Genomic DNA, 27,261 nt, shown 5'->3' with positions numbered 1-27,261 from the left:
ATATCCGCCTTTTATAATGGGCAACACTATGACAGTTACATCAGCATATCTGTAATTTGAGACACTGCAAACATTTTCCAAACATTAGTATCTGGCATGAGATTAACCAAAACACATGCTCTTCTACGCATGTCAAGTAATGTTTTTCTACTGGATAAAGATACAGACTGTAAAACAAGTTGGTTACTAAAAACTAAAAGTAAACTAAAATTAAAATTGAAGAGCTGGATGCTTTCCTCTAGTCTGCCAGATAGAAGACATCAGAAATCAGGCAGGACCTGTGGGGTTTCATGGCTCTGCTCCCAGGATCTCCTCACCAACTGTCCCACTGAGGGGAAACATTAGTCAGACAGCATGAAGGTGACCTATGGTAGCCACCTGGGCCTTCTAGTAATGAATGTGTTCTGCAGATTACACAGTAACTATATACATCTCACATCCACCAATCCACACCCCTAACTGGGTAGTGGGATTAGAACCCTGAACTTTCAAGCTCCAAAACCACAGGTCTCTAGTACAATTTAAGCTACAGATGAACTCCTGCAGCTGATGGTAGTAGTACCAGATGCCTTCTGCTCTCTGTGGACCAGACACTAGAGGGCACACTCACTCACACACATAGCTGCCATCTAAGGGTTTTACCATGGGAAGGTGTGATATGGTCCTAAATCTTTCGAGCATGTACCCTTTTGGTAGTCAGAATGAACACTTAAACTCTCAGTGTAAATGATGCTTCCCAGCAACCTGAACAGAACTGTTAACTCAAACAATGCTATTACTTTGGAAGTCTCAACCAGAGTAAATTAAGATTATTAAGTGAGAAGATTTATGAATTTTCATCTACTTTTCAAATTGATTTAATGTGATGGGAATTCATTTTACTCAAATTAATAGAAATCTTCAAGGCTTTTGTCTGTTTTGTTGTCCTGTTGTGTAGCGTCTGGAATTTAGATTGTGAGCTCTCTGGGGTGGGGAATGTCTGCTTTGTTACACGTCTGTACTGTACCTAGCAAAATGAGGCCCTAATCCTTGATGGGTTTCCTAGGTGTTATTGTAACACACATAATGAATAATAATGGACAATTAGAACAATGAAGCAGTACAGAAGTAGAATCTATTGAATATTTTACTCATCAGATCGTTCTATTGGATTAAAAAAAGTAAAACTGTATTTCATAAAAAAAATTGGCCTCAGGAAGAATACTCTAATAATGCATTCTTTACAGACAGAATGATGAAAAATGCACAGAGAAATAATTCACAGTCACATGTTTATTTAAGCATCACCTACATAAGCTACAATTTACAGGCTGATATTTTCTGGAAAAAAAAAATCCAAACACTGTTTTTGAATCTACATAAACTTTTAAAACTTGCAGAATTTACAAATTAATATTTGGAGCAGCTGGATAAACTATACATCCTCTTTCAATATTCACACTCTGCAGCATTTTAAAATCCACATAGGCACAAGATAAGATATTCTCTTTTTACAATCCATCTATTTACATAGCTTTTTCCAATGCCGGTGGTACAGTTCTCATAGTCACAGCCAAGTTTGCAAAACATAGCGTATCTGAAATATTTTTAGCAGCATATAAAATTAGATAAAAATGAATGACAAATTGCTGTTAAAAAAGAAAATGTGAGATGATTAAAACAAGGTCATAAGAAAAATAGATTAAGGTATAAGTCTATTATGACATTAAGAATGCTGTTCATTGCAGAATATAGGCAAAGCACTAATAAAACATTACAATTTAACAGCAATTTAGTTCTAGTCCTGAGCACAGAGTACACACAGCTACACAACTTTGGTCAAAAAGAGTATACGCTAACATTAACACAAACCATATGGCATTCACTGTTAGCCAGAAACAGTCATATTAAAAATATCTGTCACACTAACAACTTTCTCAGATATTTTATTCAGTCTACTTTTATAACATCAATATAGGTAGCCTTTTACAATCTCAAACCAAGGCCTAGTTTAATTAGTACAGTATGCATCATTCCCATGTTATCCCAAGATACAAATCAGCTCATCAGAATGTCTGAGAGAGTGAAGTACAATAGAGTATTTTGTTTTGTATTTCAGGTTACAGGTCTGAGACTGTTATTAGAGCAGATTACTTTCCAATTTGTTTAAATTACAACTGTTATATATGCACACAAATCCAGCTATTAGATATATCAGGGAGACTCAAGTATATTACCAATAGGCTATTTTTAAATACAGTATACAGGGCAAGTGTTCTGAGGATATAAATTCTAGGAGAATACAACACATATTTACCAGTTGGGTTCAGCTGTGTTTTCCAGTTTATTCCAGTTGTCAGTGTTTACCTAGTAAATGCACAACAAAGTGCACTAAGAATACACAGCATTTTATCACAGTATTCATTTGTGCCCATCATTTCAATTCATGTTTAATTACTGGCAATATCTTCATTTGCATCTCCAGTATCAGAGATATGTCCATCTAGCAGGTTGCGAGCTTTCCAGATCCTCACAGTTCGATCACTGTAAAACATTTGTGATATCAAACAGAAAAAGTGAGCAAAGAAGGAAAAAAAACAAGTTTCTGGAAATGTTTAGCTTGTCAATTTATTCCAGGTTGGTTTTAAATATATACCTATATACTCGTTCATAAGCCGAATATTTTTGGTTAAAAAGTGACACATCAAGAGCGGGGGCTCAGCTTATAAGCAGGTCTACACTAAAATTTGATGATTTTAAATGCTATGGAATCATTGAATTGAATAGCTAATACAGGGATCGGCAAAAGACAGTTACCTTTTCCGTAACTGGTGTTCTTCGAGATGTGTTGCTCATGTCTATTCCACAATAGGTGTGTGCGCTCGCCACATGCACCGGTGCTGGAAGTTTTTCCCTAGCAGTACCTGTAGGGGGAGCGCCCCAGTGACCCCTGGAGTGGCGTCTCCATGGCGCGGTATAAGGGGAGCTGCACGCTCCCCCGACCCTCAGTTCCTTCTTGCCAGACAACTCCGACAGAGGGGAAGGAGGGTGGGATATGGAATAGATGTGAGCAACACATCTCAAAGACCAGTTATGGAAAAGGTAACTGTCTTTTCTTCTTCGAGGGATTGCTCATGTGCATTCTACAATAAGTGATTCCAAACTATATCTGTTGGAGGTGGGTAGGAGTTCACAAGTTCCCAGGACGGAGTACAGCTCTGCTGAACCCAGCGTCATCCCTGGTTTGGGAGACGATCACATAGTGTGAGGTGAACGTGTGAATCGAAGACCACATGGTGGCCCTGCAAATGTCCTGGACAGGGACGTGGGCCAAGAAGGCAGCCGATGAGGCATGCGTCCAAGTCAAGTGCGCCTTCACAATTGGTGGCAGGGCAATACCCGCCAGAGCAGAACAGGTACGAATGCACAAAATGATCCAGTTGGAGAGGCACTGAATGGAGATCGACCGACCACTCATGCGCTCAGCCAAGGCGACGAACAGTTGCGAGGACTTCCCGAATGGCTTAGGCTGCTCAAGGTAGAATGGCAAAGCCCTCCGCACGTCGAGCGTGGAGGCGGCGCTCCTCACTGGATGCGTGCGGTTTGGGGCAGAGGACCGGCAGAAAAAGGTCCTGACCCATGTGATAGGTGAAGACTGCCTTCGGGAGGAATGCAGGATGCGGGCGGAGCTGGATCTTGTCCTTATGAAACACTGTGCATGGGGGTTGGAGGTCAGGTCCCTGAGCTCCAAGACCCTCCTGGCCGAGGTGATCGCAACCAGGAAGGCCACCTTGCATGAGAGGCAGGACCAGGAGCATGCGGCTAGCGGCTCAAATGAGGGTCCTGTGACATGGGTCAACACCAGGTTCTGGTCCCACTGTGGAACCGAAGGGCTAGAATATGGGAAAAGATGGTCTAAACCCTTAAGGAACAGGCCAGTCATAGCATGGGAAAATACCGTGTGCCCTTGGCACCAGCAGACGGCCGGCCGATATGGCTGCCAGGTGCACCCTGACTGATGAGGGCGCCAGGCCCTGGGCCTTCACGTGGAGGAGGTAAACCAGAATAAGCTGGATTGGGGCAGCTATAGGGGAAACACCTCGGTCTGCCATCCACCTAGAAAATTGGGACCACTTTGCCAAATAAGAGTGGCGAGTGGAGGGCCGTCTACTTTCAAGGAGGACATGCTGATCCTGTTCCGAGCATGTCCTTTCCTCACCACCTAGCCACTGAGCAGTCATGCTGTGAGGTGAAAAGCTGCTAGGTTGGGATGGAGGAGGCGGTCCTAGTCCTGAGAGAGCAGGTCCCAGTGGAGCAGCAATGGCCACTGCGGAGCTACCACCAGGTCCGTGAGGGTCTCATACCAATGCTGTCTGGGCCACGCCAGGGCAACGAGGAGGATGCGGACCCTGTTTGTCTTAATCTTCTCCAGGAACCTGCTGATTAGGGGGAATGGAGGAAAGGCATAGAGAAGCCGGCCTGACCAGGCCAGGACAAAGGCATCGGAGATAGCACCGCTCTCCAGGTCTCCCCTGGAGCAGAACCGGGGGCATCGCCGGTCCTGCCGGGGCGTGAATAGATCCACCTGGGGAGTTCCCCACCTTCAGAAGAGCTGGTGGGCCGCGTCCCGGTGGAGGGACCACTTGGTTGCGAGGAAAAGTCCCTGCTCAAGTGATCCGCCCTCGCGTTCCAGGCACCCAGCAGGTGGAAGGCCTTCAGGCAGATGTCGTGGGCTATACAGAAGTCCCACAACCTGAGGGCTTCGTGACAGAGGGCCAAGGATCAGGCCCCGGCTTGCATGTTGATAGAGAACATCAAGGCCATGTTGTCCATGAGGACCCTGACTACCTTGCCCTCCAGGTGCAAGTGGAAGGCCATACACGCCAGCTGCATCGCCCTGAGCTCCTCGACGTTTATAGGTTGGGTCAGGTCTTGAGCCGACCACAGGCCTTGGGTCTGAAAGTTCCCCACATGGGCCCCCCAACCCAGGGAGGTGATCACAGAGTCCGGCATGGTGAGGACCATGCCATCCTGTCCATAGCCTGGGAGAACATTGAGACCAACCAGAGCTGGAGGGGCCTCATCCTGAGTCTGGCGTGACGGATCACGTACGTGCACTCCGACATGTGACCCAAAGGCTGCAGGCAACCCCTGGCTGTTGTCACTGGGAACCTTGTGACTGAGTCAATGAGACCTTTCAGGGTCTGGAATTTATCTGGAGGAAGAGAGGCCCTGGCCAACATTGTGTCCAGGAGTGTCCTGATAAACTGTATGCGCTGGACCGGGACTAATGTGGACTTGGTGTTGTTTACCAATAGGCCCAACCTAAGTAAACAAAGTGTCCCAGCCCACCAGTGGCTTACCCTGATGGGCCGGGATAGCAACTGATGGGGACATTTTTGGGGGGGGAAGAGGGGGAGGTTGGGGGCAGGTTTACTTCCGTGCCTGGACGCTCAAGCTAAACAAACCATCTCAGCCCACCAGTGGCTTATCCTGATGGCCCGGGAGCCAAAGTTTGCCGACCCCTGAATTATAGGGTTGGCTTATGAATGGGTCATAAAAAGTTTCCATTTTTACTTATCCATCTTGGGGGGAGTTGGCTTATAAATGAACCAGCTTATGATGGAGTATTTACGGTAATTGTTTACTTACCTCACATACTGTATCTTCGGCATACACACATTTCTTATATTCCTGTCTTTATAAAAGGCTGGGGTCAGCTGGCAGGGCTCTAAACTCTGGAACTTATGCCCTCCCTTGACCTGAAATAGCCCAACTTTGGTGATTGTGATATTTGTTTGACTGGGCTTTTGCCAAAGCTAAGGCTTTGCCTCCCACAATGATGAAGAAAGGAATATCTGCAGGTGCCTGGCTGCCTGTTGGAATTATTAACACCGCAAGGATTTTATCGTGTTATTAATGAGGCATAAGGGTAACTAGAGCCTGGGATAGTCTTATTTTTAATTATTTAAAATCTAAGCACACAGACATCAGATTTATGTATGATATACATTTCAAAATGTATATAACCAACATTTTCAAACATAAATACATACGAAACACCTACACCCATATTTAGGCACCTAAATATATGTGGCCTGACTTTTATAAACACAGACCACTGGCAGCTCCCAATCAATGAGCTGTGGCAGCTCAGTATTTCTTAAAATTGGGTGCCTCAATAAATAACAATTTTGGCCTTGGCAGGCTCGGTGCTCACCTTAGTTACTGTCTGCCTAGGCTCTGATGCAGACACCTGCATTTTCTCTAGAATTAGACACTTTTCTTGTTTATAGTGTCTCCAGTATGTTTGATTTTTCCACAAGAGTAAGGGAATGATTCCATTTATGTTGCTTCTACCTAAACATGCCTATCTTTCTATCTCTGGCTCTCAGATACTGGGAGTGCAATGGGAAGATCTGACCCTTTGTCACTAATCATCGACATTTCTCACTTCTATCTAATAATGCATTACTCACTAGAGTATTCACGTTAAGACATGAAAGAAGGACAGTAAGAAGTTGCCATATTCAGAGTTTCTGCTTAGCACATATATTGTGTATTTGCATTACAAAAGCATGATATTTTGGTTGCCTCCTGGTTTATAGGAATTTTCTGATGCCATATTCTAGCAGTGGACGGCCCGAGATCTCCATAACATATTACAGTCTGTAAGCAATTTGAAGCATGGATCTAGCTGTGAAGTGACTAGCACACTTGTGAGTGCTTTGAATTAATTTGTTTGTGCAGAATTTGAGTTACACAAGAAGAAAGAGAAAGAAGCATGTATGGAAAACATTAGAACACAAACTCACTCTGCTGCTGTAAAAATGTGACTGGAGTTGGTGCAGATGGCATTTATAGGACTGTCATGTCCCCGCATCTCTCCTACTGGTGTGAATGTATCCACATTCCAGAGCTTTAGAATACCTGCTCTACAGCCACTGAGAAGAACAGAGGAGCCAGGCACCAGTCCAAGAGCACACACCCAGTCCTTGTGTGCATTAGGAACTTGCTGAAAAACAAATGATACACAAATCACGCTATAAGGCAGAGTGGGCACAGGAATGAGCACAGGTTTAGGCATCAGGAAGTTCTGAGTTCTAATCCCAGTTTCCCAGCTCTGCAACAGACTAGCTATGTGGTACGTCACATAGGTACGTCACAACTTCTTTGCTTCACTTTCTCTCTCTGTAAAACAGGGATAAAGCTTTTCTACCACAATGGCTTTTATATAACAACATTAGTCAGCATTTGTACATAATTTTGAATGTGTGAAATGCTAAAGTGTTATCGCAGAACAGGAATAAAATCCCCTATGCACGGTACTGACTCTGATATCTACCTGCTCAGCCTATACATGTTGCATTTCAAGAGAAGTTAGTTGTAGATACAGAATAATTGTATATTTCAACGTTCAGGTTCTGCATTTTACTGATAAGCATATAAAACAAATTGTGAACAGTAGAAAAATTTCAGACTAAAGAAAATGACCCCTAAAGATGCAAATGTGTAAGATGCTTACCAGCTGTATAGAAATAGTTAAGGAACTGTGAAACTGTCTAAAGCTGTTCCCCTCTCCCTCCTATGTATTAGAAATAGATTTGAGGAACACCCATTAAAAACACATTCTTCCTTTACTGAGGGGAGACACTGCTGATTCAGAAAGCAAAACGGTACCCAAACAGGATGCCAATAACATTCATTTGAGACCAAGAGCAGTGAACTAATGGCCCAAGCCTGCTCCCATTGACTTCAATGGGAACAGGCTTGGGCCGTAACTTCCAACACAATTACATTTTAGAGCAACTTTAGCTTTGGCTTCTGACTCCACTTTTCTCCCCCTCTGGAATAGTCATGCCCAAAACAGTCAAGAGCAGAGCTAAAACATGTAGTACACAATGAGAGTACTTACAGTATTACAAAACAGGGTGTTTTTATTGCCAGAAAAGGTTATATAATACAATATATGCCATCAGGTTATAAAATTATTGCTAAACTTATTTGCAGAGCTCCCAAGTGGCTGAGACATTAGGTAGAGCAAAAATAAATAAATAAATAAAAGACTCCACCAAAAAACCTGAAAGCATAAGTAAGCTCTGATATTAAGAGTCCAGCCTCCCCTAGCGATCTCAGAACTGGAAGTCCTAGCATTCAGTGATATTTACCTTCTATTCTTACAACACTGCTCTCTAAAATGTCTCCAATTGTTTTCTAAATATATTCAAGTATCAGAGGGGTAGCCGTGTTAGTCTGGATCTGTAAAAGCAACAAAGAGTCCTGTGGTACCTTATAGACTAACAGACGTTTTGGAGCATGAGCTTTCGTGGGTGAATACCCACTTTGTTGGATGCATGTCATGCGTTCCATGCATCCGACGAAGTGGGTATTCACCCACGAAAGCTCATGCTCCAAAACATCTGTTAGTCTATAAGGTGCCACAGGACTCTTTGCTGCTTTTAAATATATTCAGGCATTGAAAAAGCAACATCAATTCTTTTCATCTCTTACTTTAAAATTCAGTACAACTGTGTCACTCAATCCAATCCCTTTTGGGTTGCTCACATTTGCAGATAAACACATGACATATTCTGAAGCAGTATTTGTGGGAAAAAATAGAAGTTAAGGTTAACCATTTTTGAGCTCTGTCATGCTGTTCTGAATTTTTTAACAATTAAATTATAAAGATAACAGGATATGTACTAAAATCAACAAAATATACATCCTATATGAGAAAGCATAAAATATATTGCCTGTGGTATACTGGAATACATCCAGTTCATTATACAGTAAATCACTATAGTATAGAGAAAGCGTGCACTCTACATACTGTTACAAACATCAACGTAATTATATATGTGACTATATCAGTGCAAAGTTCACAATACACAATATTTTAATGAGTCTGGAAATGCAAAAGTTACGATTCTCATAACATTAATTTGCTCACATTATGCATATAAAATATTTTTGTTCCTATTCTACCCATTTTTGTTGTTAAATGTGTAGCTTAATATATTTTTTATTTATATGGTCAAATGTATGCTATAAAATATATGGATGTACATACGTACGAACACGGCTGAATAAATGTTATTGTGGGAATCTGAATTTCTGTACTTTAACTCATAAGGTTAAAGTACTCATAAGGTTGCATAACATAGGAAAATAGAAATTGCCATTCCAGATTTGACCAGTAGTTTCAGAGAAAGGCACAAAAAAACATGCAAGACACAATTATAAAATAACCTGCCCACACAGGAAGTTTCTTCTTAACCTTATCAGTTAGTGGGTCTCTTATGCCCTGAAGGAATAACTTCTGTTTATTTTAATCCTTATTGATGTAACTGGATGTTTTCGTTACCTATATAGACATCCGATACTTTTTCAAGAATTGCTAAGCTCTGCTAAGCACTTGGCATGAATGATATCTCGTGGCAATCAGTTCCACAGATGAATTGTGCACAGTGTAAAATAAGCATTTCTTTTTATCAGATTTGCTGCTTTTCACATCTTCTTTAGTTTTGACTTGCCTAAATAATTTTGTCTCTTGTCTCAAGGACTCCCTCAAGCCCTGCCATAGGGGCAGAGTCTTGTGGAGCTGCAGCCCATACAGCAGCCCAGGGAGGTTTAGACAGGCCTCCAGGCTCCAGTAATGTCAGTGGCTTCTCCAGCCCCTGAAGCAGCCCAGAATCAGGAGGTCGCAAAAGGTGGCTTAAAGCTGCCCAAGCCCTGAGGCTCTCAGTTATGTGCTGCAGAACAGAACCTCACTCAAAATGTTTTAAATAAAAGGGCTGTCAAAAGAATGTGCTGTATGTCATAGGGAAAAAACCAAAACCAAACCAAGATGTTGTTAGGCTCTGCTCAGAGGTTAATTTTTCCAATGACTTTTAGAACTATTGTCCAAGCAACGTTTTTTTAGTTTGATTGTAGAGATACTCCAGACTGAAAATCACTTAAGCCACACTTCAAAGTTCTATTGTTTTTATCCTAAATAAATAAATGACAATTTTTTTTAGAGTGAGAAACATTTTTTTCTAGACGCATGGATCTAAAGAAATGTTTTGAAACATTATAGCTATAATTTTACACACACATACATATGTATGCTCTTTTCAGTTGAGACCACGTAAGAAAACATTTCAGACAAAAAGAATGTTTTTGGAAGTTGTAAGTAAAACCAAGGATATATAGTGAAAATGCTCTGAAATCCGTTTTGTAACAATTGTTACTTAGGAAACACTAAAAATTTTGTTCATGAATTACTCCTCAATTCAATATTCTCCACACTGCCCACAATACTGATGTTAATAAACCAATTCAGAGCACAAGAAGGTTAAGATGAATATTCCATGAGGATGTGATTTCATGTGTTTATAACAACGCTCTTGAAGCCAACCAATTAACGTACATGTTCTGTGCTATACTAACGGAGTACAAACCACTTCACTGTCAGTCTTCTGACATTCCACTTCAACTACAGAGGAAAGTAATGGTGTTCCTAGTACAAAGAGCAGCTTTACATGTCCAGTTTATTTGCCCAATATACTTACCTAACAAATTAAAAACAGCAGCAGCAAAGTAGGTAATGACAGGCTGAGCACAAATCGAGTGTTCATTTATAAAATATAAAATACACACAAAAGTACTACAGCAAAATTATCAGATCATCCATCTGATTTTACATTACCTGAAGCAGGTCTTTTTGAGCTAAATCCCATTTCTTTATTCCATTATCTCTGGACCCACTAAAAAGGGTGTCTCCAATGATAGTAAGTGCTTCAATCCCATCATAATGAGGTGGTTCAAAATTGTGTGTTGGACTAACAGTTCCAAGGGCCCCTTCAGTTACATCAAACATCTAGAACAAGAATAGCAATAAATATTCAGACATGCTATCTGCTCTTGGCAGGCAATTAACAAAATAAATCAGAGAACTCATTTCACCTCTACCATGTAGCTATCTTGAATATATTCAAGGATACTGTAATATAAGCTCAGGTTTAGCAGAACTCGAGTTAGCAGACCCTGAGTTTGTTAACCTAGGGTTCGAGCATCTACGTCAGGGGTCGGCAACCGGTGGCTCGCGGCTCGCCAGGGTAAGCACCCTGGCGGGCCGGCCCGGTTTGTTTATCTGCCGCGTCGGCAAGTTCGGCCGATCGCGGCTCCCACTGGCCGCGGTTCGCGGCCCCAGGCCAATGCGGGAGGCAGGAAGCGGCGCGAGCCGAGGGATGTTCTGGCCGTGGCTTCCTGCCTCCCGCATTGGCCTGGGACCGCGAACCGCGGCCAGTGGGAGCCGCGATCGGCCGAACTTGCCGACGCGGCAGATAAACAAACCGGGCTGCCCCGCCAGGGTGCTTACCCTGGCGAGCCGCGAGCCACCGGTTGCCGACCCCTGATCTACGTTCATTTTGTAATTCCAGGTTAGGAATTGTTGGGGTTCCAACACCTACCTTGAAGGTTGGACTCATGTGGGCCTGAGTCCAACCACCCATAACCCAGTTTTAGTGCCCTCCAAAATGTGCCTGCTCTAGCCCTTTGTTTGTGGTGCAGTGTGGGAAACTTGGGACTGTCCACCAAACTTGACTGTCCATAGGACAAAGAAAGTCGGCTTGTTGGTTTGAGGAATCCCTTTGGTGGACTTCCAGAGCACGAGTCCAGTGAGACTGTGTCTAAACTGCAAAGCAATAGGGCTTGACCCATGGGTCCCAGCTTGACTCAGGCTCAGCACCTCCACTCCCATGGGATCTGTGGTGACCCCTGAGCCAAACCTTCAGTTGGCATCATTTGTGTGTACACAGGAGGGGTTAGGCTTGAGCCTGAGTTTGAATCTGGGCTTGCACTGCAGTGTAGACATACCCACCATGAATGATTTATAGGGGGACACTTGGGAAAGAGCTGGAGAGTTTAATTCCTTATAGGCAAGACCCAGAATACCGTGGAGCACATAAATTATGTGGCAGAGCCCCACTCAATTAATGTAGCAGAGCTTCACTGAATTCACTGCAAGTGGGAATTATTCAGAAGTGCTAACTCACTAGGCGATCAATGGATAATCTTCTAATTGTATTATAAAAATGTGTCCAAATACCAATAAACAATGCCCAATATTTATTTGCTCTGTAGCAGAGGAACATCTCTCCTCTCAGCCTTAGTATCTTCGCAGACAGCCCGTTAGTAATTTCTGACTGCTCAGGGAAGGAGTGTGCAGCAGCAAAAGGAGCATAAGGGTGGAAGCATTGTCTTGTAGTTGAGAGGTGGATAGTTGTAGGAAGAGGTGGTAATTTCCAGAAAATTTTGTTTCTATAAGTGTTCTGTCCCTTTAAGTATTGATGTCTCCTCTGGGCCACATATACCTTTCTCCTTCCCAGTTCTGTGAGAACGGGGTCCCAGAATGCAGGCTCTTCAAATAACAGACCATTAACTCCATTCAAATAACCTCTGTGTCATGCAGCTTTGTTACCTTAATAGCACTTTACAATAAATAAACTTGACAATAAAAAAAACTGGATTATTTGGCAATGTAAAAAATAAAATACAATTTAAAAAAGCTTAAATGAATTAAAGGTTTGTTTTTTAAAAAAAATTCATTATGCATGGCATTCAGTTAGAAATTCAGATGCATCTGTCACAGAAAGACATGGAAGGCTAATTTTATCTAAAGATTACATTCACTTCAGTGATGTATTCTGTTCTTAGTATTTTAATACACATCAAACCACTGAAATAAATTAAGTTTACATCCCATATTTTAGGATCTCCCTTCAAGAGTATGACTAAATCTTTCCCACTAAATTAAGTGGGATTTACCAGCTGGCCTTTTTCCAACTTAATTTGACAACATATTACAATACAAATACAATGACATCAAAAGGAAGCTATTTGGGTGGCAAAGTCAGGCACTCAAAATTTAGAAAACACTAGAATTAAGGTTGCCTCCATAACCTTAATTCTGCCATTGTCTGGGTGTGCATAATGTACAGTATTTAATTACATGACCACATGCTATTTTCTCCTCAGGATCCCTTCATCATTCAGTGCATGAGGAAGAGAGCTCCTGATTTAACCTCTGTACACAGTTCAATATTTTGTGTATATCTATTATATCACTACTTATTCATCTTCTCACTTTTGATATTGCCCTAATATTTTAATTTCTCTTTATACGGAAATCTTTCCCAGAGTCTAAAAATTGTTGTTGCCCTTCATCAGACTGTTTCTGTTTTATACTTTTTGAGATGGGGCCATTGTTAGATGGAAGTGCTATAAAATTGGTATTATTAATAAACATATTCATATGCATTACATGATATACGATTTTCCATCTTGGCTACCATTTTTGAGGATGTTGGGAGAGGAAGGTAGAAAATGGAAGTGACACTAATCCTAAACCCTGCCCCTACCAGTCAAGTGAAAATACAATAAAGGAGAAAACGTTAATACTAAGATGAATTACCTTTATATAGTGATCCTTTGAGCCAGTGATGATAAGATCTTGTCCATTGGAAATGCGGTCTACAGTAAGGCACATGACAGGGCCTAGGTGACCAGTTAACTTTCCTGTAGACTGGAATCTTTAAGAATAAGAAAAGGAGTGAATGCGAGGCAGGGATAATGTGATGAAGAATATTCTTAATTTTTAACCAGCTTTAAATCTGGATGCAGAGAGTCTGCAGCTCCATTTTCAAAAGCGTGACACCCTGTGGGGATTTGGGGGTTTATTACTTCCATTGGATATGCTGAAAAATATGATCTATTTATACAGTTTTATAGCACAGTTTCTGGCCATATTCTGCCTTTTTGCTCTTTTCTTCACAAGTTTTCCAGCTGTCTTCTCCACCTTCCCACTCCCACCACACATGGAAATTTACCCAATAAACATGCCCAATCATGTAAATAAATACATGCTTAACTTGTTTGAAAATCTACTTTTATGTCAGATAATTCTAACTACAGGCAATTATCTCCACATTAGCTAGTCTTTGCATTCTGACTATTTCTGGATGTCTGTATTCTGATTTGCATAACCACTGTCTGGTTATTTTCAATTACCATATATTATATGTTTCAGAGTAGCAGCCGTGTTAGTCTGTATCCGCAAAAAGAACAGGATTACTTGTGGCACCTTAAAGACTAACAAATTTATTTTAGCATGAGCTTTCGTGAGCTACAGCTCACTTCTTCGGATGCATAGAATGGAACACACAGACAGGAGATATTTATACATACAGAGAACATGAAAAGGTGGAAGGTATGCATAACAACAGGAAAAGTCTAAGCAATTGAGATGAGCTATCATCAGCAGGAGGAAAAAAACTTTTTGAAGTGATAATTAAGATGGCCCATAGAAGGTGTGAGGAGAACTTAACATAGGGAAATAGATTCAATTAGTGTAATGACCCAACCATTCCCAGGGCTTGGCTACACTTACAAATTTGCAGCGCTGCAGCAGGGTGTGAAAACACACCCTCTGCAGCGCTGCAAATTGCGGCGCTACAAAGCGCCAGTGTAGTCAAAGCCCCAGCGCTGGGAGCCGCGCTCCCAGCGCTGTCCGTTATTCCCCACAGGGAAGTGGAGTACGGACAGCGCTGGGAGAGTTTTCTCCCAGCGCTGGTGCTTTGATTACACTTAGCGCTTCAAAGCGCTGCCGCGGCAGCGCTGCCGCGGCAGCGCTTTGAAATGCAAGTGTAGCCAAAGCCCCAGTCTCTGTTTAGGCCAGTGTGATAACTTTTTGAAGTGATAATTAAGATGGCCCATAGAAGGTGTGAAGAGAACTTAACATAGGGAAATAGATTCAATTAGTGTAATGACCCAACCATTCCCAGTCTCTGTTTAGGCCAGTGTTATAACACTTCTATAACACTGGCCACCTTCTATAACACTGGCCTAAACAGAGACTGGGAATGGTTGGGTCATTACACTAATTGAATCTATTTCCCTATGTTAAGTTCTCCTCACACCTTCTATGGGCCATCTTAATTATCACTTCAAAAAGTTTTTTTCCTCCTGCTGATGATAGCTCATCTCAATTGCTTAGACTTTTCCTGTTGTTATGCATACCTTCCACCTTTTCATGTTCTCTGTATGTATAAATATCTCCTGTCTGTGTGTTCCATTCTATGCATCCGAAGAAGTGAGCTGTAGCTCACGAAAGCTCATGCTAAAATAAATTTGTTAGTCTTTAAGGTGCCACAAGTACTCCTGTTCTTTTTGCATATATTATATAAATCCAGCTGCTCTCATTGGGTGATAGCCACTACTAGTCTGAATGCAGGCATTAGCAAAATCATTTGTCAGTAACTACCTTAAATATGCAAATCTCTGTACCCTGGTGGGCGACCCTAATTTGTCTTTTCACTTGTGCCATTTTCAAATTGCTTACTTCTGACTCATTTCGACTGAACAGAAAATGACTCTTCTTTCCACTGCAGCTGCTATATATAGGCCTGATCCTGCAGATTCTAACTACCAGGCAAAGTGCCTGCTATGGCTCTGATCCTACAATGAGCTCCTCAGAGAGCACCATTCACTTAAAGAGGGTGCTACCTACACATAACTCACTGGAGGATTGGGGCATGAGTGAGTATTCGAGCATTAAGGGTTGGCAGTATCAAACTATATGAGTTTGTTTTGAGCTGTGTTTCAGAACTGAACTGGGGTTGTGTGGGGCTGGAACTGTGTCAGTGCATACACAGTGACCATTATTCTGAGGGGAAGGCTTTGCTGACCTGGGGGTAGTAGGGAGGAGAGATGCAAGGGATGCAGAAAATGAGGCAAAAGGTTTTTAAACCCATTTCCACAATCTCACAGCCCCATTTTCTTTGCTTCTATGGTTTCCTCCCCTCTATCACATAAATTTTAGTTTGCTGACCTGTAGGGAAGGCAGGAATGGGGAGCAGGGAAAGGAGATAAGGAATGAAGAAGGAAAGCAGGGGGAAATGACTGGGAAGTTAAGAAAGGCCAGCGAATAAGGTTGTATGCTTTTCATTTAAAATTCACTTTTCAACCCCATTTTTATTCTTTTCCACTCATTTAAAAAGTCCATGTTTAATTCAAAGACTCAGCCTACTAGTAAGTAAGCAATAGCTTCAGGGTGTGTTGTATTGGGTCAGTAATAACCATAGTGTGGACTAATTAATCCCTTGGACTTTGACCTATGAGCTTGTTCAGCCCAAGACATGGATATTGCCTCACAAACAGGAAGCATCCTGGTGCTACCTTTGTCATATATTCTGGTAAATATCTAGAGAATATTATATTTTGCCTTAGTTATGTACCTTTTAAGGTCCCACATTCTCACTGCATTTCCAGAAGCTGCATAGAGGAAAGTGCCTGTTGGATTTAGTGCAATTTGGTTGATCTGGTTTTCTCCAGCAGGAATAGTTACTGTTCTGTTAGTGCTTCCAGAACAACCATCACCTGACATGACCTGGCCTGAAGACCTGGATATTGCCAAAAAGAGACTGTTACATTTTGTTTAAAAATAAGCATCCTTATTTGAATGTAGAAGAACTACACGCCGATTTTGAACGCTGAATAATATAGGCAAATCCACAGAAACACTCTATACATGGATTTAAAAAAATTTGGAGTTTCCACATATTATAAATAAATATTACTGAGTCTGCATCCATAAAGAGGCTGGCACCAACAAGCTATGCGTTTGTACTGCATTGACCTGTAACTGGGATCTCAAACTAGGCAGGATCAGCCTGGTAAGTACTTGGATGGGAGACTTTCAGGAAAAAGCCCAGGTGCTGATTATTCAGGAGGTGACATTCTTCTCTCTAACACATGTTGATTGTCTGCCTGTTGATTCATCCCCAGCACAACAGTAGGGTCATGGTGCCATTGGAAATGCCAACTTTCTGATAAACTGAGATACAAGATTCAGTGGCATATTTTTGCAAGAGTAGAGATGTTAACCCTGATATTCTGGCCAAATTCTAGCTTAGGTAACTACATTCTACTCACTACATTTCTGTTGTTTCCATTGGCTAAATTGATTTCTCTTCCTAAAAACTGTTGTGTATTTATGCTGACACAAAATGACTGCTGTGTTGCACCATACAGGTGGTTGCAGTGGAGTGGTGGATAAAGTGATAAACAGTACATATAGACAACAGTAACAAAAGCGGTTTCCTTAACCCTGTAGTGATACTATAAGAGAGGCCTCAGATCAAAGCTTGCAGAGCTGATAGTTTCATGGCAGCTGCAGTTCTTGGTAGCTGCCTTCTTTGCTCCTCCCATAAGCGACCCAGCCACTCCTGCTCCTCTCCCAAACCCTTCCCCTTGCTCTCTCCCCAGAACTCATACAATTCCCTTCCTAGTTCCTGCAACATATATCCCACCTCTATTTCTACATCCCCACTAGTCAGCACTAAGATGCAATCTCAAGTGAGATGCTAGTATTTTTAAGTTCACTCAGAAAAGGGGGTCCCTTCAAATATTAACTCTGACTTTTGAATGATAGTGTTTTTAAACTAGCCTGAATACAGAATCCTCACCTTAAACTCTTGTATTTAAAGATAAGGTAGAGAAAGATTCATGTTTGGTTAGGGTTCTAAGTATCCCCATAAAACCCCCCTCTCATATCTTTAAAACTGAATAGAACTATCGTGCAGAGACTCAACTCACTCAACCAAGACCAAAATGCCATCTCAGGACTGAAAAAAACCCTGAAGTTAAAGGCAAAGCTGTTTTTTCTCCATGGAACATAGAAAAAGAAAAACCTCACAACACTTTCCTTTTCCCTAGACACTGTGAATCTACCCCTAAAAGTCCAGGTTTAAAGTCAATGGGAGTCTGTTCAGGGAGTTTGAGCCCTTATATTGGTTTCTTTGCAGTCCATACATAAAATATGATCTTTACACCTTCTCTTATTAAGATTAATGAAATTTTATTTAAAATTAAGAATCATTCAGCTCTCTGCCATTTGAGATTTAAGTCACTTACGTCAATGTCCGAATACACTTGGCAGAATCGCGGATGTCCCACACCTTAATATAAGATGTTGAAATTGTGAAGACCAGGCTAGTATAGTTGCAATATTTTACAGATACAACATTGTTAGGATGACTTCCTAGAGACATTATCTCTTGTCCAGTTACCAGATTCCATACTTTACAAGTGCGATCTAAAAAAGACACACAGAAGAGAAAATGTGTATATTTTTCTCCATATAAAAATATATAGTTATGTTTATATATCATAGAATCATAGAATATCAGGGTTGGAAGGGACCTCAGGAGGTCATCTAGTCCAACCCCCTGCTCAAAGCAGGACCAATTCCCAACTAAATCATCCCAGCCAGGGCTTTGTCAAGCCTGACCTTAAAAACCTCCAAGGAAGGAGATTCCACCACCTCCCTAGGTAACCTATTCCAGTGCCTCACCACTCTCCGAGTGAAAAAGTTTTTCCTAAGATCCAACCTAAACCTCCCCCACTGCAACTCGAGACCATTACTCCTTGTTCTGTCTTCTGGTACCACTGAGAACAGTCTAGATCCATCCTCTCTGGAACCCCCTTTCAGGTAGTTGAAAGCAGCTATCAAATCCCCCCTCGTTCTTCTCTTGTGCAGACTAAATAATCCCAGTTCCCTCAGCCTCTCCTCATAAGTCATGTGCTCCAGCCCCCTAATCATTTTTGTTGCCTTCTGCTGGACTCTTTCCAATTTTTCCACATCCTTCTTGTAGTGTGGGGCCCAAAACTGGACACAGTATATCACCCCCTGCAGCATTTTAGGTCCATCATAAATGATTGAATTCAATATGTCCCAACCACCATGGAGATATGAACATCTCCATGGTGCAGCAAAACTACACCCAGTTTATAATAAAATATGCTCCTTCTTAACATACCAGCTCCCCAGAGCATTTCACACCCAATGTACCATAGCCTCACAATCAGTCCTTGGTCAGTCCCTCCACAGGGAAAATGTGAGAAGACAGGTGGAAGTTGCAGAATATTCTGACGATCACAAAATTTGGGCTATGGAACATCACAGGGACCCCTCACCAAGAACACACTGCAGCAGGGGGCTGAAAGCCTGAGCACCACAGATGACCTTGACTGGCAAGTTAACATATGAGGAGAGAGGCATTCTCTCTGGAAGTCACATCCCAAACTATTCAGGGCTTCAGTCACCTCTGAAAATCCCAGTCCAAGTGGGTAAAATGCCCAGGTCCAGTTTCAATGAGATTTAAGTACCTAAGGGCTTGTCCACACACAAAAGATATACTGCTTTATCTGCTCTGGTGTAGTTAAAATGGTACAGCCCTCTAGGGTGGATGCAGTTATACCAGTATAGCTTAGGCCTGGTCTACACTACGATTTTAGGTTGAATTTAGCAGCGTTACCTCGATTTAAGCCTGGACCCGTCCACACGAGGAAGCCCTTTTTTTCCCGACTTAAAGGGCTCTTTACATCGATTTCTTTACTCTATCTCCGACGAGGGGATTAGCGCTGAAATCGGCCTTGCCGGGTCGAATTTGGGGTAGTGTGGATGCAATTTGATGGTATTGGCCTCCGGGAGCTATCCTAGAGTGCTCCATTGTGACCGCTCTGGATAGCGCTTTCAACTCAGATGCACTGGCCAGGTAGACAGGAAAAGGCCCGTGGACTTTTGAATTTCATTTCCTGTTTGGACAGCGTGGCGAGCTGATCAGCACAGGTGACCATGCAGAGCTCATCAGCATGATGTGCACATTGCCGGGTCAATTTCTTATTTTGATCCACTCCATTTATCTTTTACATCTTAGGCTGGCAGCAAACAGTGCAGTACGACTGCTAGCCATCATGTCCTGGCTGCTCGCCAGAAGACAGTGCAGTACGATTGCTAGCCATCGTCATCTACTGGGTGCTCGGCAGATGATGAGAATGACTTGGCTGAGTCACTCCCATGTCTGCCCAGGTGCCCCTGACCGACCTCACCGAGGTCAGCTAAAAGAGCACCCAGGAGTACGACAATGATGGCTACCAATCGTAACGCACCGTCTGCTGCCAAAAGGCAATGAGCTGCTGCTGTGTAGCAAAGCAGTCCCACGTCTGCCAGCACCCAGGAGACGTACGGTGACAGTGAGCTGAGCGGGCTCCATGCTTGCCATGGTATGGTGTCTGCTCAGGTAACCCAGGAAAAAAGGCGCAAAATGATTGTCTGCCATTGCTTTCATGGAGGGAAGGAGGGAGAGGGGGGCCTGACGACATGTACCCAGAACCACCCGCGACACTGTTTTTGCCCCATCAGGCATTGGGATCTCAACCCAATGGGCAGCGGAGACTGCAGGAACTGTGGGATAGCTACCCACAGTGCAACGCTCCAGAAGTCGACACTAGCCTCGGTACTGTGGACGCAGTCCGCCGACTTAATGCACTTAGAGCATTTTGTGCAGGGACACACACAATCGACTGTATAAAAACGATTTCTAAAAAAACGACTTCTATAAATTCGACCTAATTTCGTAGTGTAGACATACCCGTGTTCCTGTTTGGGAAGAGGAATAAGAGATACCCATATAAGCACATTTTTACCAGTAAAACTGCATCCACAATGGGGGTTGTAGCAGCATAACTATCAGTAAAAAAAACCCCAAAAAACATATCCCTAATGATCTAATTATACTAGCACAGGAAGTGTGGCTAGACCTGGACTCTCTTCAGATGCTTTGAAAACCCTAGCTTTAAAGTCTAAAACCTATACCTTCCGCTGAACTCTCAAATGAAATTAGCAGCCAGTGCAGCTTCTGGAACACTGACATAACGTACTCTAAGTAGGCCACTGCCTTCTACATTAACTGCAATTTTCAAAGGGTTTCAAACATATTAAGTAAATAAAAGTCTATGCCATTTTGCAGCTTTATCAGGTTCCCCCCAACTAATATTTACCTTTTTTAAACAAATGCTTTACACATATAGGAAACTAACAAGTGGCAAGAACAACAAATATTTACCCCACCTGCCAATGTGCTTCTTAGTTCCAAAAATTTAAGACGCTTTGAAAACTTTTTAAAGACCACAAATCTAAACTGAAAACACTAATTTAAAATATCTTTTGTCACATAACTTCTAAAATTGAAATCTCATTGCAATTCAACTGAGCAAAAACATTTTTAATCATATCATCATAGTGAAAATATTGGCAAATACAACAAAAGGCAGCAGACAAGAGATACACATTTCTTCCTGCCATCACTAATGCACGTCCAAAATTTAGCAGAGCACATCCTCTGTAAACTTGCAAAAATATTACATTTTTAACAAGAACATGAACATTTATATAATTTCCCACAAATGTAAAGAGGAAAAATAATAAACATAATAAAATTAGAAAATGTTGGCAGCATTTGACTTCTACTAGCTTTTCAGTCATCAAGGATATAACTCGATACTGGTAAGAACAGTCAGTGATGCTATGTGCCACCAAAAGAAATAATCAGAATAGGTTGCACCAGATTACTCGAATATGATCTACAGGGGAACCCATACTTATATGGTGTTTTCTAGAAAGGAATGTAAGGGTAAACAGAGGGAGGCACTGAAATCTTGCAGCATGAGCTTTCGTGGGTGAATACCCACTTGCATCTGAAGAAGTGGGTATTCACCCACGAAAGCTCATGCTGCAAAACGTCTGTTAGTCTATAAGGTGCCACAGGATTCTTTGCTGCTTCTACAGAACCAGACTAACACGGCTACCCCTCTGATACTTGACTGAAATCTTGGTATTTATTATTTAATGAAGAGGGAAGTTTTTCCATCACTAAGCTATACTTCATGCCCTGCAGCCACTCCAATTCACTTGGGCCCCATCCTAGAAGGAGAACCATGTGAGCTGTTAATGGGGCTCTGAGCAGGGCCGCCCGGGGGGGGGGGGGGGCAAGTGGGGCAATTTGCCCCAGGCCCCGGGCCCCGCAGGGGCCCCCACGAGAATACAGTATTCTATAATATTGCAATTTTTTTTATGGAAGGGGCCCCCGAAATTGCTTTGCCCCAGGCCCCCTGAATCCTCTGGGCAGCCCTGGCTCTGAATGGGAGCAGAGGTCCATACATGTCATTCTTCATGCAAGTTAGAGGCCTTGAAATGCCTATCTTACATTTTTGGCTGCATGGATATTACAGCTGCAGAGCTTTTTACTAGCTACATCACAAAGATATTCAGGAAGAGCTCCAGAAAGAATGAATATAAAGTAAATGGGAAATAAATGTCTTTTTCTAAATTCATTTGTGTATCTGCAACCAAAATCAAGCAATTAAGATGGAGAGTCACTAAAGATGGATAAAAGAGCAGCTTTCTAAACACAGTTTCTAGCAGCATGGAGAGTGCGTAATCTCTTGTAGGCTCCAATACTGCAAACATTTCTGCACATAGTTATCTCTAAGCACTTGTGTACCCTAGCCGAAATCAATACAACTGCTCACATGTATAAACTATTTGCAGAGTTAGAGCCCTAGTTTTTCTGGTATGTTACTGTAGTCAATGTATAACTTTAATCTATTTCTTTACAGGAGTATGAAGACCACCAAGTGGACATACACTTCCAAGTGATGGGCCATTCATTGCTGGGCAGATTCTTATGCAAATTCCACTCTTGCAATAGTGTGTCTAAAGCTATATTTTCATTTGGCTATAGCAGTTAGATTGCCTTGTAGGTTCTGGGCCTGTGCATTTTGTAGGAGGAGTTTAAAATAAAAGTTTATATAAAATCTAGAGGACATATAAACTGTATCATTATTAAAGGAAGAGAGTCAGGTCAAACTTGACCCAAAGTACAGTTAGTTTTTTCCCCCCTTTAAATAATATTTTCAAAATCTAACACCAATAGAAATGTTTCTATGGTTTTTTTTCTTTAATAGAATGCATTTTAAAAACAAAAATATTCCTGCTATGTTTCAAAACCAAATGTTGCAGCAGTGAGCTACTGCATGAGAAGTTGAAAGTGAAATTGAGCAGTAAAATTGATTACTTATATTTTCAACATTCAGGCTGAGAGAAATGCAAAAGTGAAGAGTAAGTTAGATATTAAAAGTTATTTATTTTAATAACATGGGGTTAATTGTAACAGACAAAAATTATTTTAAAACATTATTTTTATCCTGACAGTGGCATTTGAAGAGTTAAAGGAATGATCCAAAATGCCTCAGTCAAATTATGAAACCAATAGGGAGCTGATCTGCACAGTATTTTTCCAGACTGGGGAAGTTTACTGGGAAGGGAAGAGTGGTCTGGTGGCCAGAGCTTAAGGACTGGAATTCAGAAGAACAAATGTTTTTTAAGATGCTATTTTGGAAGTTAATTTTCCAATTAAAAGGAACTCAGATGGAATACATGAGGGACAAACATTAGTTAATCAAATCAAGCTTATTATGCTCTAAAAATGGATTTTTCACAGCATTCTGCCCCCAAAGCTCGCATTTCTATCACTGGCCACCGATAAGGAATTTCAAAATATATTGATTTTTCAAAGCAGTTTCAGTAGGCAACAAATACATGAAGCCTCCCCAACCTTTAGATCCAGTGAACAGAAGATCATCAGTAGAATCAACACAAAGCACAGCCTTGGTATGCCCTTCAGCTAGATGGATACACTGAAGTGGTGAAGATTTGATGTATTTTGAAGCAGGGAATGGGTTGATTATGCCCCTAAAAAAAAAAAAAGAAAAAAAAAGAAATATGAGTTAGATATGGCAATGTAAATCACTTATTTCCACAGCTCTCTGTGATCCAGTATTTATTTTTCCTGCATTATTTCCTATAGCCTTACATATAAAAATGAAGTTGAAGGTATATAGGGAAATATGTTAATATTATTCACTTTCATATTTTGGTATAGGACAATTGAATTTGTCTTCTATAAATTCTGCATTTATTTGTATTATTCAGCTTTATTAAGTGTTAGTGTTGTGCTATCAATTAAATAAAACGATATCTAATTCAAAAGAGATGACATCTGATACTCCAGCATAGGAGAGAGTGTGGTTGGGGCAGAAGAGGGACAGTTACAGCTCTCTGATTCTCAGAGTCGCCCCAGCATGATTTAGAGCTGCATTTAGGCTGCCCGAATATGTGCCACTGAGGCAGGGTCCTTAGTGCACCCATGTGATTGGAGGGCTGGCATAACAAAGTTCCGCCATGCTGCAAAAGAGAAACTGGGTTGTGGCACAGATGCCTCACTAGAGAGTTCCCCTACACCAGGGTATTTTCTGCTGGGCATGTGTATCTAGATTACCTGAATGGCACAAAGAGGTTGTAATCCAGCCTGAGAATCTGGTCCCAAGTATTCTATCATTAAATGATCATTATTAGCTGTCTAAACCCTCAGTCCTGCAACTGCATGTTTTTGTGGAACCCCAATAACTTCAATAGGGCTCTGTGACAGTGCTAAGGTCTGTCCACACATGTACTGCCATTTTTAGGGATTAAACACTCCACCCTGGGAAATATGAATTGCCACATTGTAATAGAACCATCATCCCACTTCGTCCAATATCCAGTGCCAGATGTTTTAGAGGAAGGTATAAAATTCCACAATGCTGTTCATTAAGCAAGGGTCTGCCACAGGGAGAAACTTCTTACTGATCCCGCCTGGTGGGGAGTTTATGTATTGCAGCTTTTGTAATGTTAACCTGTCATGTCACTGCAGAGGCTATTTTATTCATATAAATTCTTATTCATGTCTAATATTTTACTAATATACTTGCCTCAGTCATCCCCTGTGACACATTATGTAAAAGTTACTCCTCTTTATCTGTATTAAATTTGAAGAATTATAATTTCATAGACTGTTCTCTAGGTCGTATATTATAGAATCATAGAAATGTAGGCCTGGTAGGAACCTTGAGAAGTCATCAAGTCCTGCACCTTGTGGTGTGGCAGGACCAACCATCCCTGACATGTTTGTCCAACCTGTTTTTTAAAACTTTCAATAATGTTTCCACAGCCTCCTTTGGAAGCCTATTCCAGACCTTAACTACTTTCATAGTCAAATTTTTTCCAAACATCTAACCCAAATCTCCCTTGCTGCAGAGTAAGGCCATTACTTCTTGTTCTACTTTTAGTGGACATGGAGAACAATTCATCACTGTCCTCTTTATAAAAGTCCTTTACATATTTTCAAGACTTATCAAGTCCCCCCTTCAATCTTCTTTTGTCAATACAAAACATGCACTTTTTTTTAAACTTTCCTCCTAGATCTCATTTTCTAAACCTTTTATCATTTTTGTTGCTCTTCTCTGAACCCTCGCTACAACTTATCCACATCTTTCCTAAAGTGTGGTGTGCAGAACTGGACACAGTGCTCCAATTCAGACCTCATCTCACATGTACTACTTTCCTCCCCTCCACTAGGCCAGTAACCCTGTCAAAGAAGGAAATTAGGTTGGTTTGGCATTATTTGTTCTTGACAAATCTATGTTGGCTATTCCTTATATCCCTATTATCCTCCAAGTGCTTGTTCCAGTATCTTTCCAGGTATAGAAGTAATGGCAATTGGTCTATAATTCCCCAAGTCTTCTTTGTTTTCCTTTTTAAAGATAGGTATTATGTGTGCCCTTATAGCAGAGTATAGATGTGACCAATAAAACTTCTCTATGGCTTTCAATATCTTATATACCTCTAACCCTTCTGCTTTCCAAACTAAATGGACCTAATGTTTTAGAGGCAGCATGATTCAGCAGATGATACCACTGTCAGAGCCAGGAGACCCACAATTAACTCCTAGGTCTGCCTCTGTTTTGTAACCTTGGGCAAGTCATCCAACATCTTTGCACCTCAGGGACATTTATCTACCTTTACAACAGCGCTTTGAGATCTATGGATGAAAAATGCTGTAAATGCTATTATTACCAACACTAAATGGTTATTAGCCTTTTCACTGCCTCTCTCTGGATATGTTCTGTTGTTTTTCCACAGGGTAGCCACATTACAAGTCACAGCTGTTTCTTCTCAGGACCCTGTTCCATGTTTCTGGATCAAACAAGGGTGGAAGTATGTTGAGCTATAACATTCTTCCATCTCTTAATCAATTTTGAGTATTGGCAGTAAGACAGTAGATACCACTGACTAACACACACTGGAATATAACTTTTAGATAATAAGCAAAAACCTAAAAAAAAGTTTGTGTCTGATTATTTTTTTTAAAAACATGCTTGGTTAAAAAAAAACCCTAAGAAAAAAAATTTACCTCTGATTTTCTCTAAAAAACAAAAAGGACATGCTGGACAAAATAAAACAAATACTTTAATTTCTTGCAAAAAGGGAATAAATGAAAAGGTACACAGCATACATGTATTGCGGGAGGTATCAAAAAAGAGCATGCAGCAAAAATGAGATTACTTAATAACTGAAGTAAAGGCAATAAGAACATCAACAAGAGGCCAGAAGGATGGAAAAGAGAAAGAGAGTACCTGTGTACCTCCGACAGAGAGGAATCACTTTCATCAGACCTATAATGAACAGTGGTAGGAGATTGCGAGGAGAAAGAATACAGGTATCAGCAGGGTAAAGTCTCCATATGAGAAGAACAAATAGCATGGCTGACTCAGAAATGCAGTGCACATTTACTTACTGCATATAGCACTGCTTCTTAGTTTATGCTTTACATCAGATATAACACCAGGATGATTTTTAAAATGGCTCTCTCAGGGTAAGTTAAATTCACAAAGTGTCTCATATCAAGAAGCTGAAGAATACTGTGTAGCCACTTCCTATTTCCCCAATACTTCTTACAGAAGTAGGCAGTGAAGAAAAATGAGATGGATACAATTTGACCCTCCATGTGATACTAATTCTGCCAAATATTTAAAGAGAAAAATCTAAAGCTGTCAGTGTCTGTTTAGTATAGAAACACACTTAAAAATTTTGCAAATTGCTTACATTCTTAAATATAAAATATCAAGATTATTCAGTCTTTATTGAACCAAGCTCAGCAGTTTGCAAATGATCAGACAAGTTCAAAATCCTTCACCTTCTGACCCCAAAAATGTTTTAGAACTGCCTCCCTCCAAAAAAAAAAATCTACATCTGAAGTATGCCTTAAAATAATAAACGGATACTATGTCCTTCATTTTTAATGCAAATCAAACATGTTCAGTAATTTGAGTTTGATTTCATAGCCAGATAATAGAAAATACAAAGAGCTATGGTTACTAAAGCTCAAAGCATAAAAAGAAGCCTCTGATAATATTATATCAGGTTAGTGATAAGAGACTAAGATAACTTAGTTGGGATTAGGGAGTTACAAGCAGTTTTAAAGTACTGGAAGCCTTGCAAGCAACTACTTGGTGTGCTAT

The 27,261-nt window shown here is 41.2% G+C and overlaps 1 protein-coding gene across 8 annotated transcripts in view; it reads right to left on the bottom strand.

The window, feature by feature from the left end:
- Positions 1 to 1,242: 1,242 nt before the first annotated feature.
- KIF21A (kinesin family member 21A) overlaps positions 1,243 to 27,261 on the bottom strand; it is a 154,526-nt gene continuing 128,507 nt past the window's right edge. For 4 of the 8 annotated variants that reach the window (XM_045031605.1, XM_045031615.1, XM_045031624.1 and 1 more), the window contains 8 exons: positions 26,377 to 26,415; positions 23,478 to 23,614; positions 17,935 to 18,115; positions 16,257 to 16,421; positions 13,436 to 13,553; positions 10,670 to 10,840; positions 6,795 to 6,994; positions 1,243 to 2,523 (listed from right to left, as the gene is read on the bottom strand). In XM_045031605.1, coding sequence (XP_044887540.1) covers positions 2,430 to 2,523; positions 6,795 to 6,994; positions 10,670 to 10,840; positions 13,436 to 13,553; positions 16,257 to 16,421; positions 17,935 to 18,115; positions 23,478 to 23,614; positions 26,377 to 26,415 — 1,105 coding nt within the window. In that variant the 3' untranslated portion in view covers positions 1,243 to 2,429. The remainder of the gene's footprint in view (positions 2,524 to 6,794; positions 6,995 to 10,669; positions 10,841 to 13,435; positions 13,554 to 16,256; positions 16,422 to 17,934; positions 18,116 to 23,477; positions 23,615 to 26,376; positions 26,416 to 27,261) is intronic. The other 4 variants (XM_045031623.1, XM_045031627.1, XM_045031637.1 and 1 more) reach the window with 1 other exon arrangement.

This window comes from Mauremys mutica, chromosome 1 (genome assembly GCF_020497125.1).
Source record: "Mauremys mutica isolate MM-2020 ecotype Southern chromosome 1, ASM2049712v1, whole genome shotgun sequence".
Lineage (NCBI taxonomy): Eukaryota > Metazoa > Chordata > Testudines > Geoemydidae > Mauremys > Mauremys mutica.
Note: the sequence above shows the minus strand (reverse complement) of the source record. Positions and strands in the feature narration are given on the sequence as shown.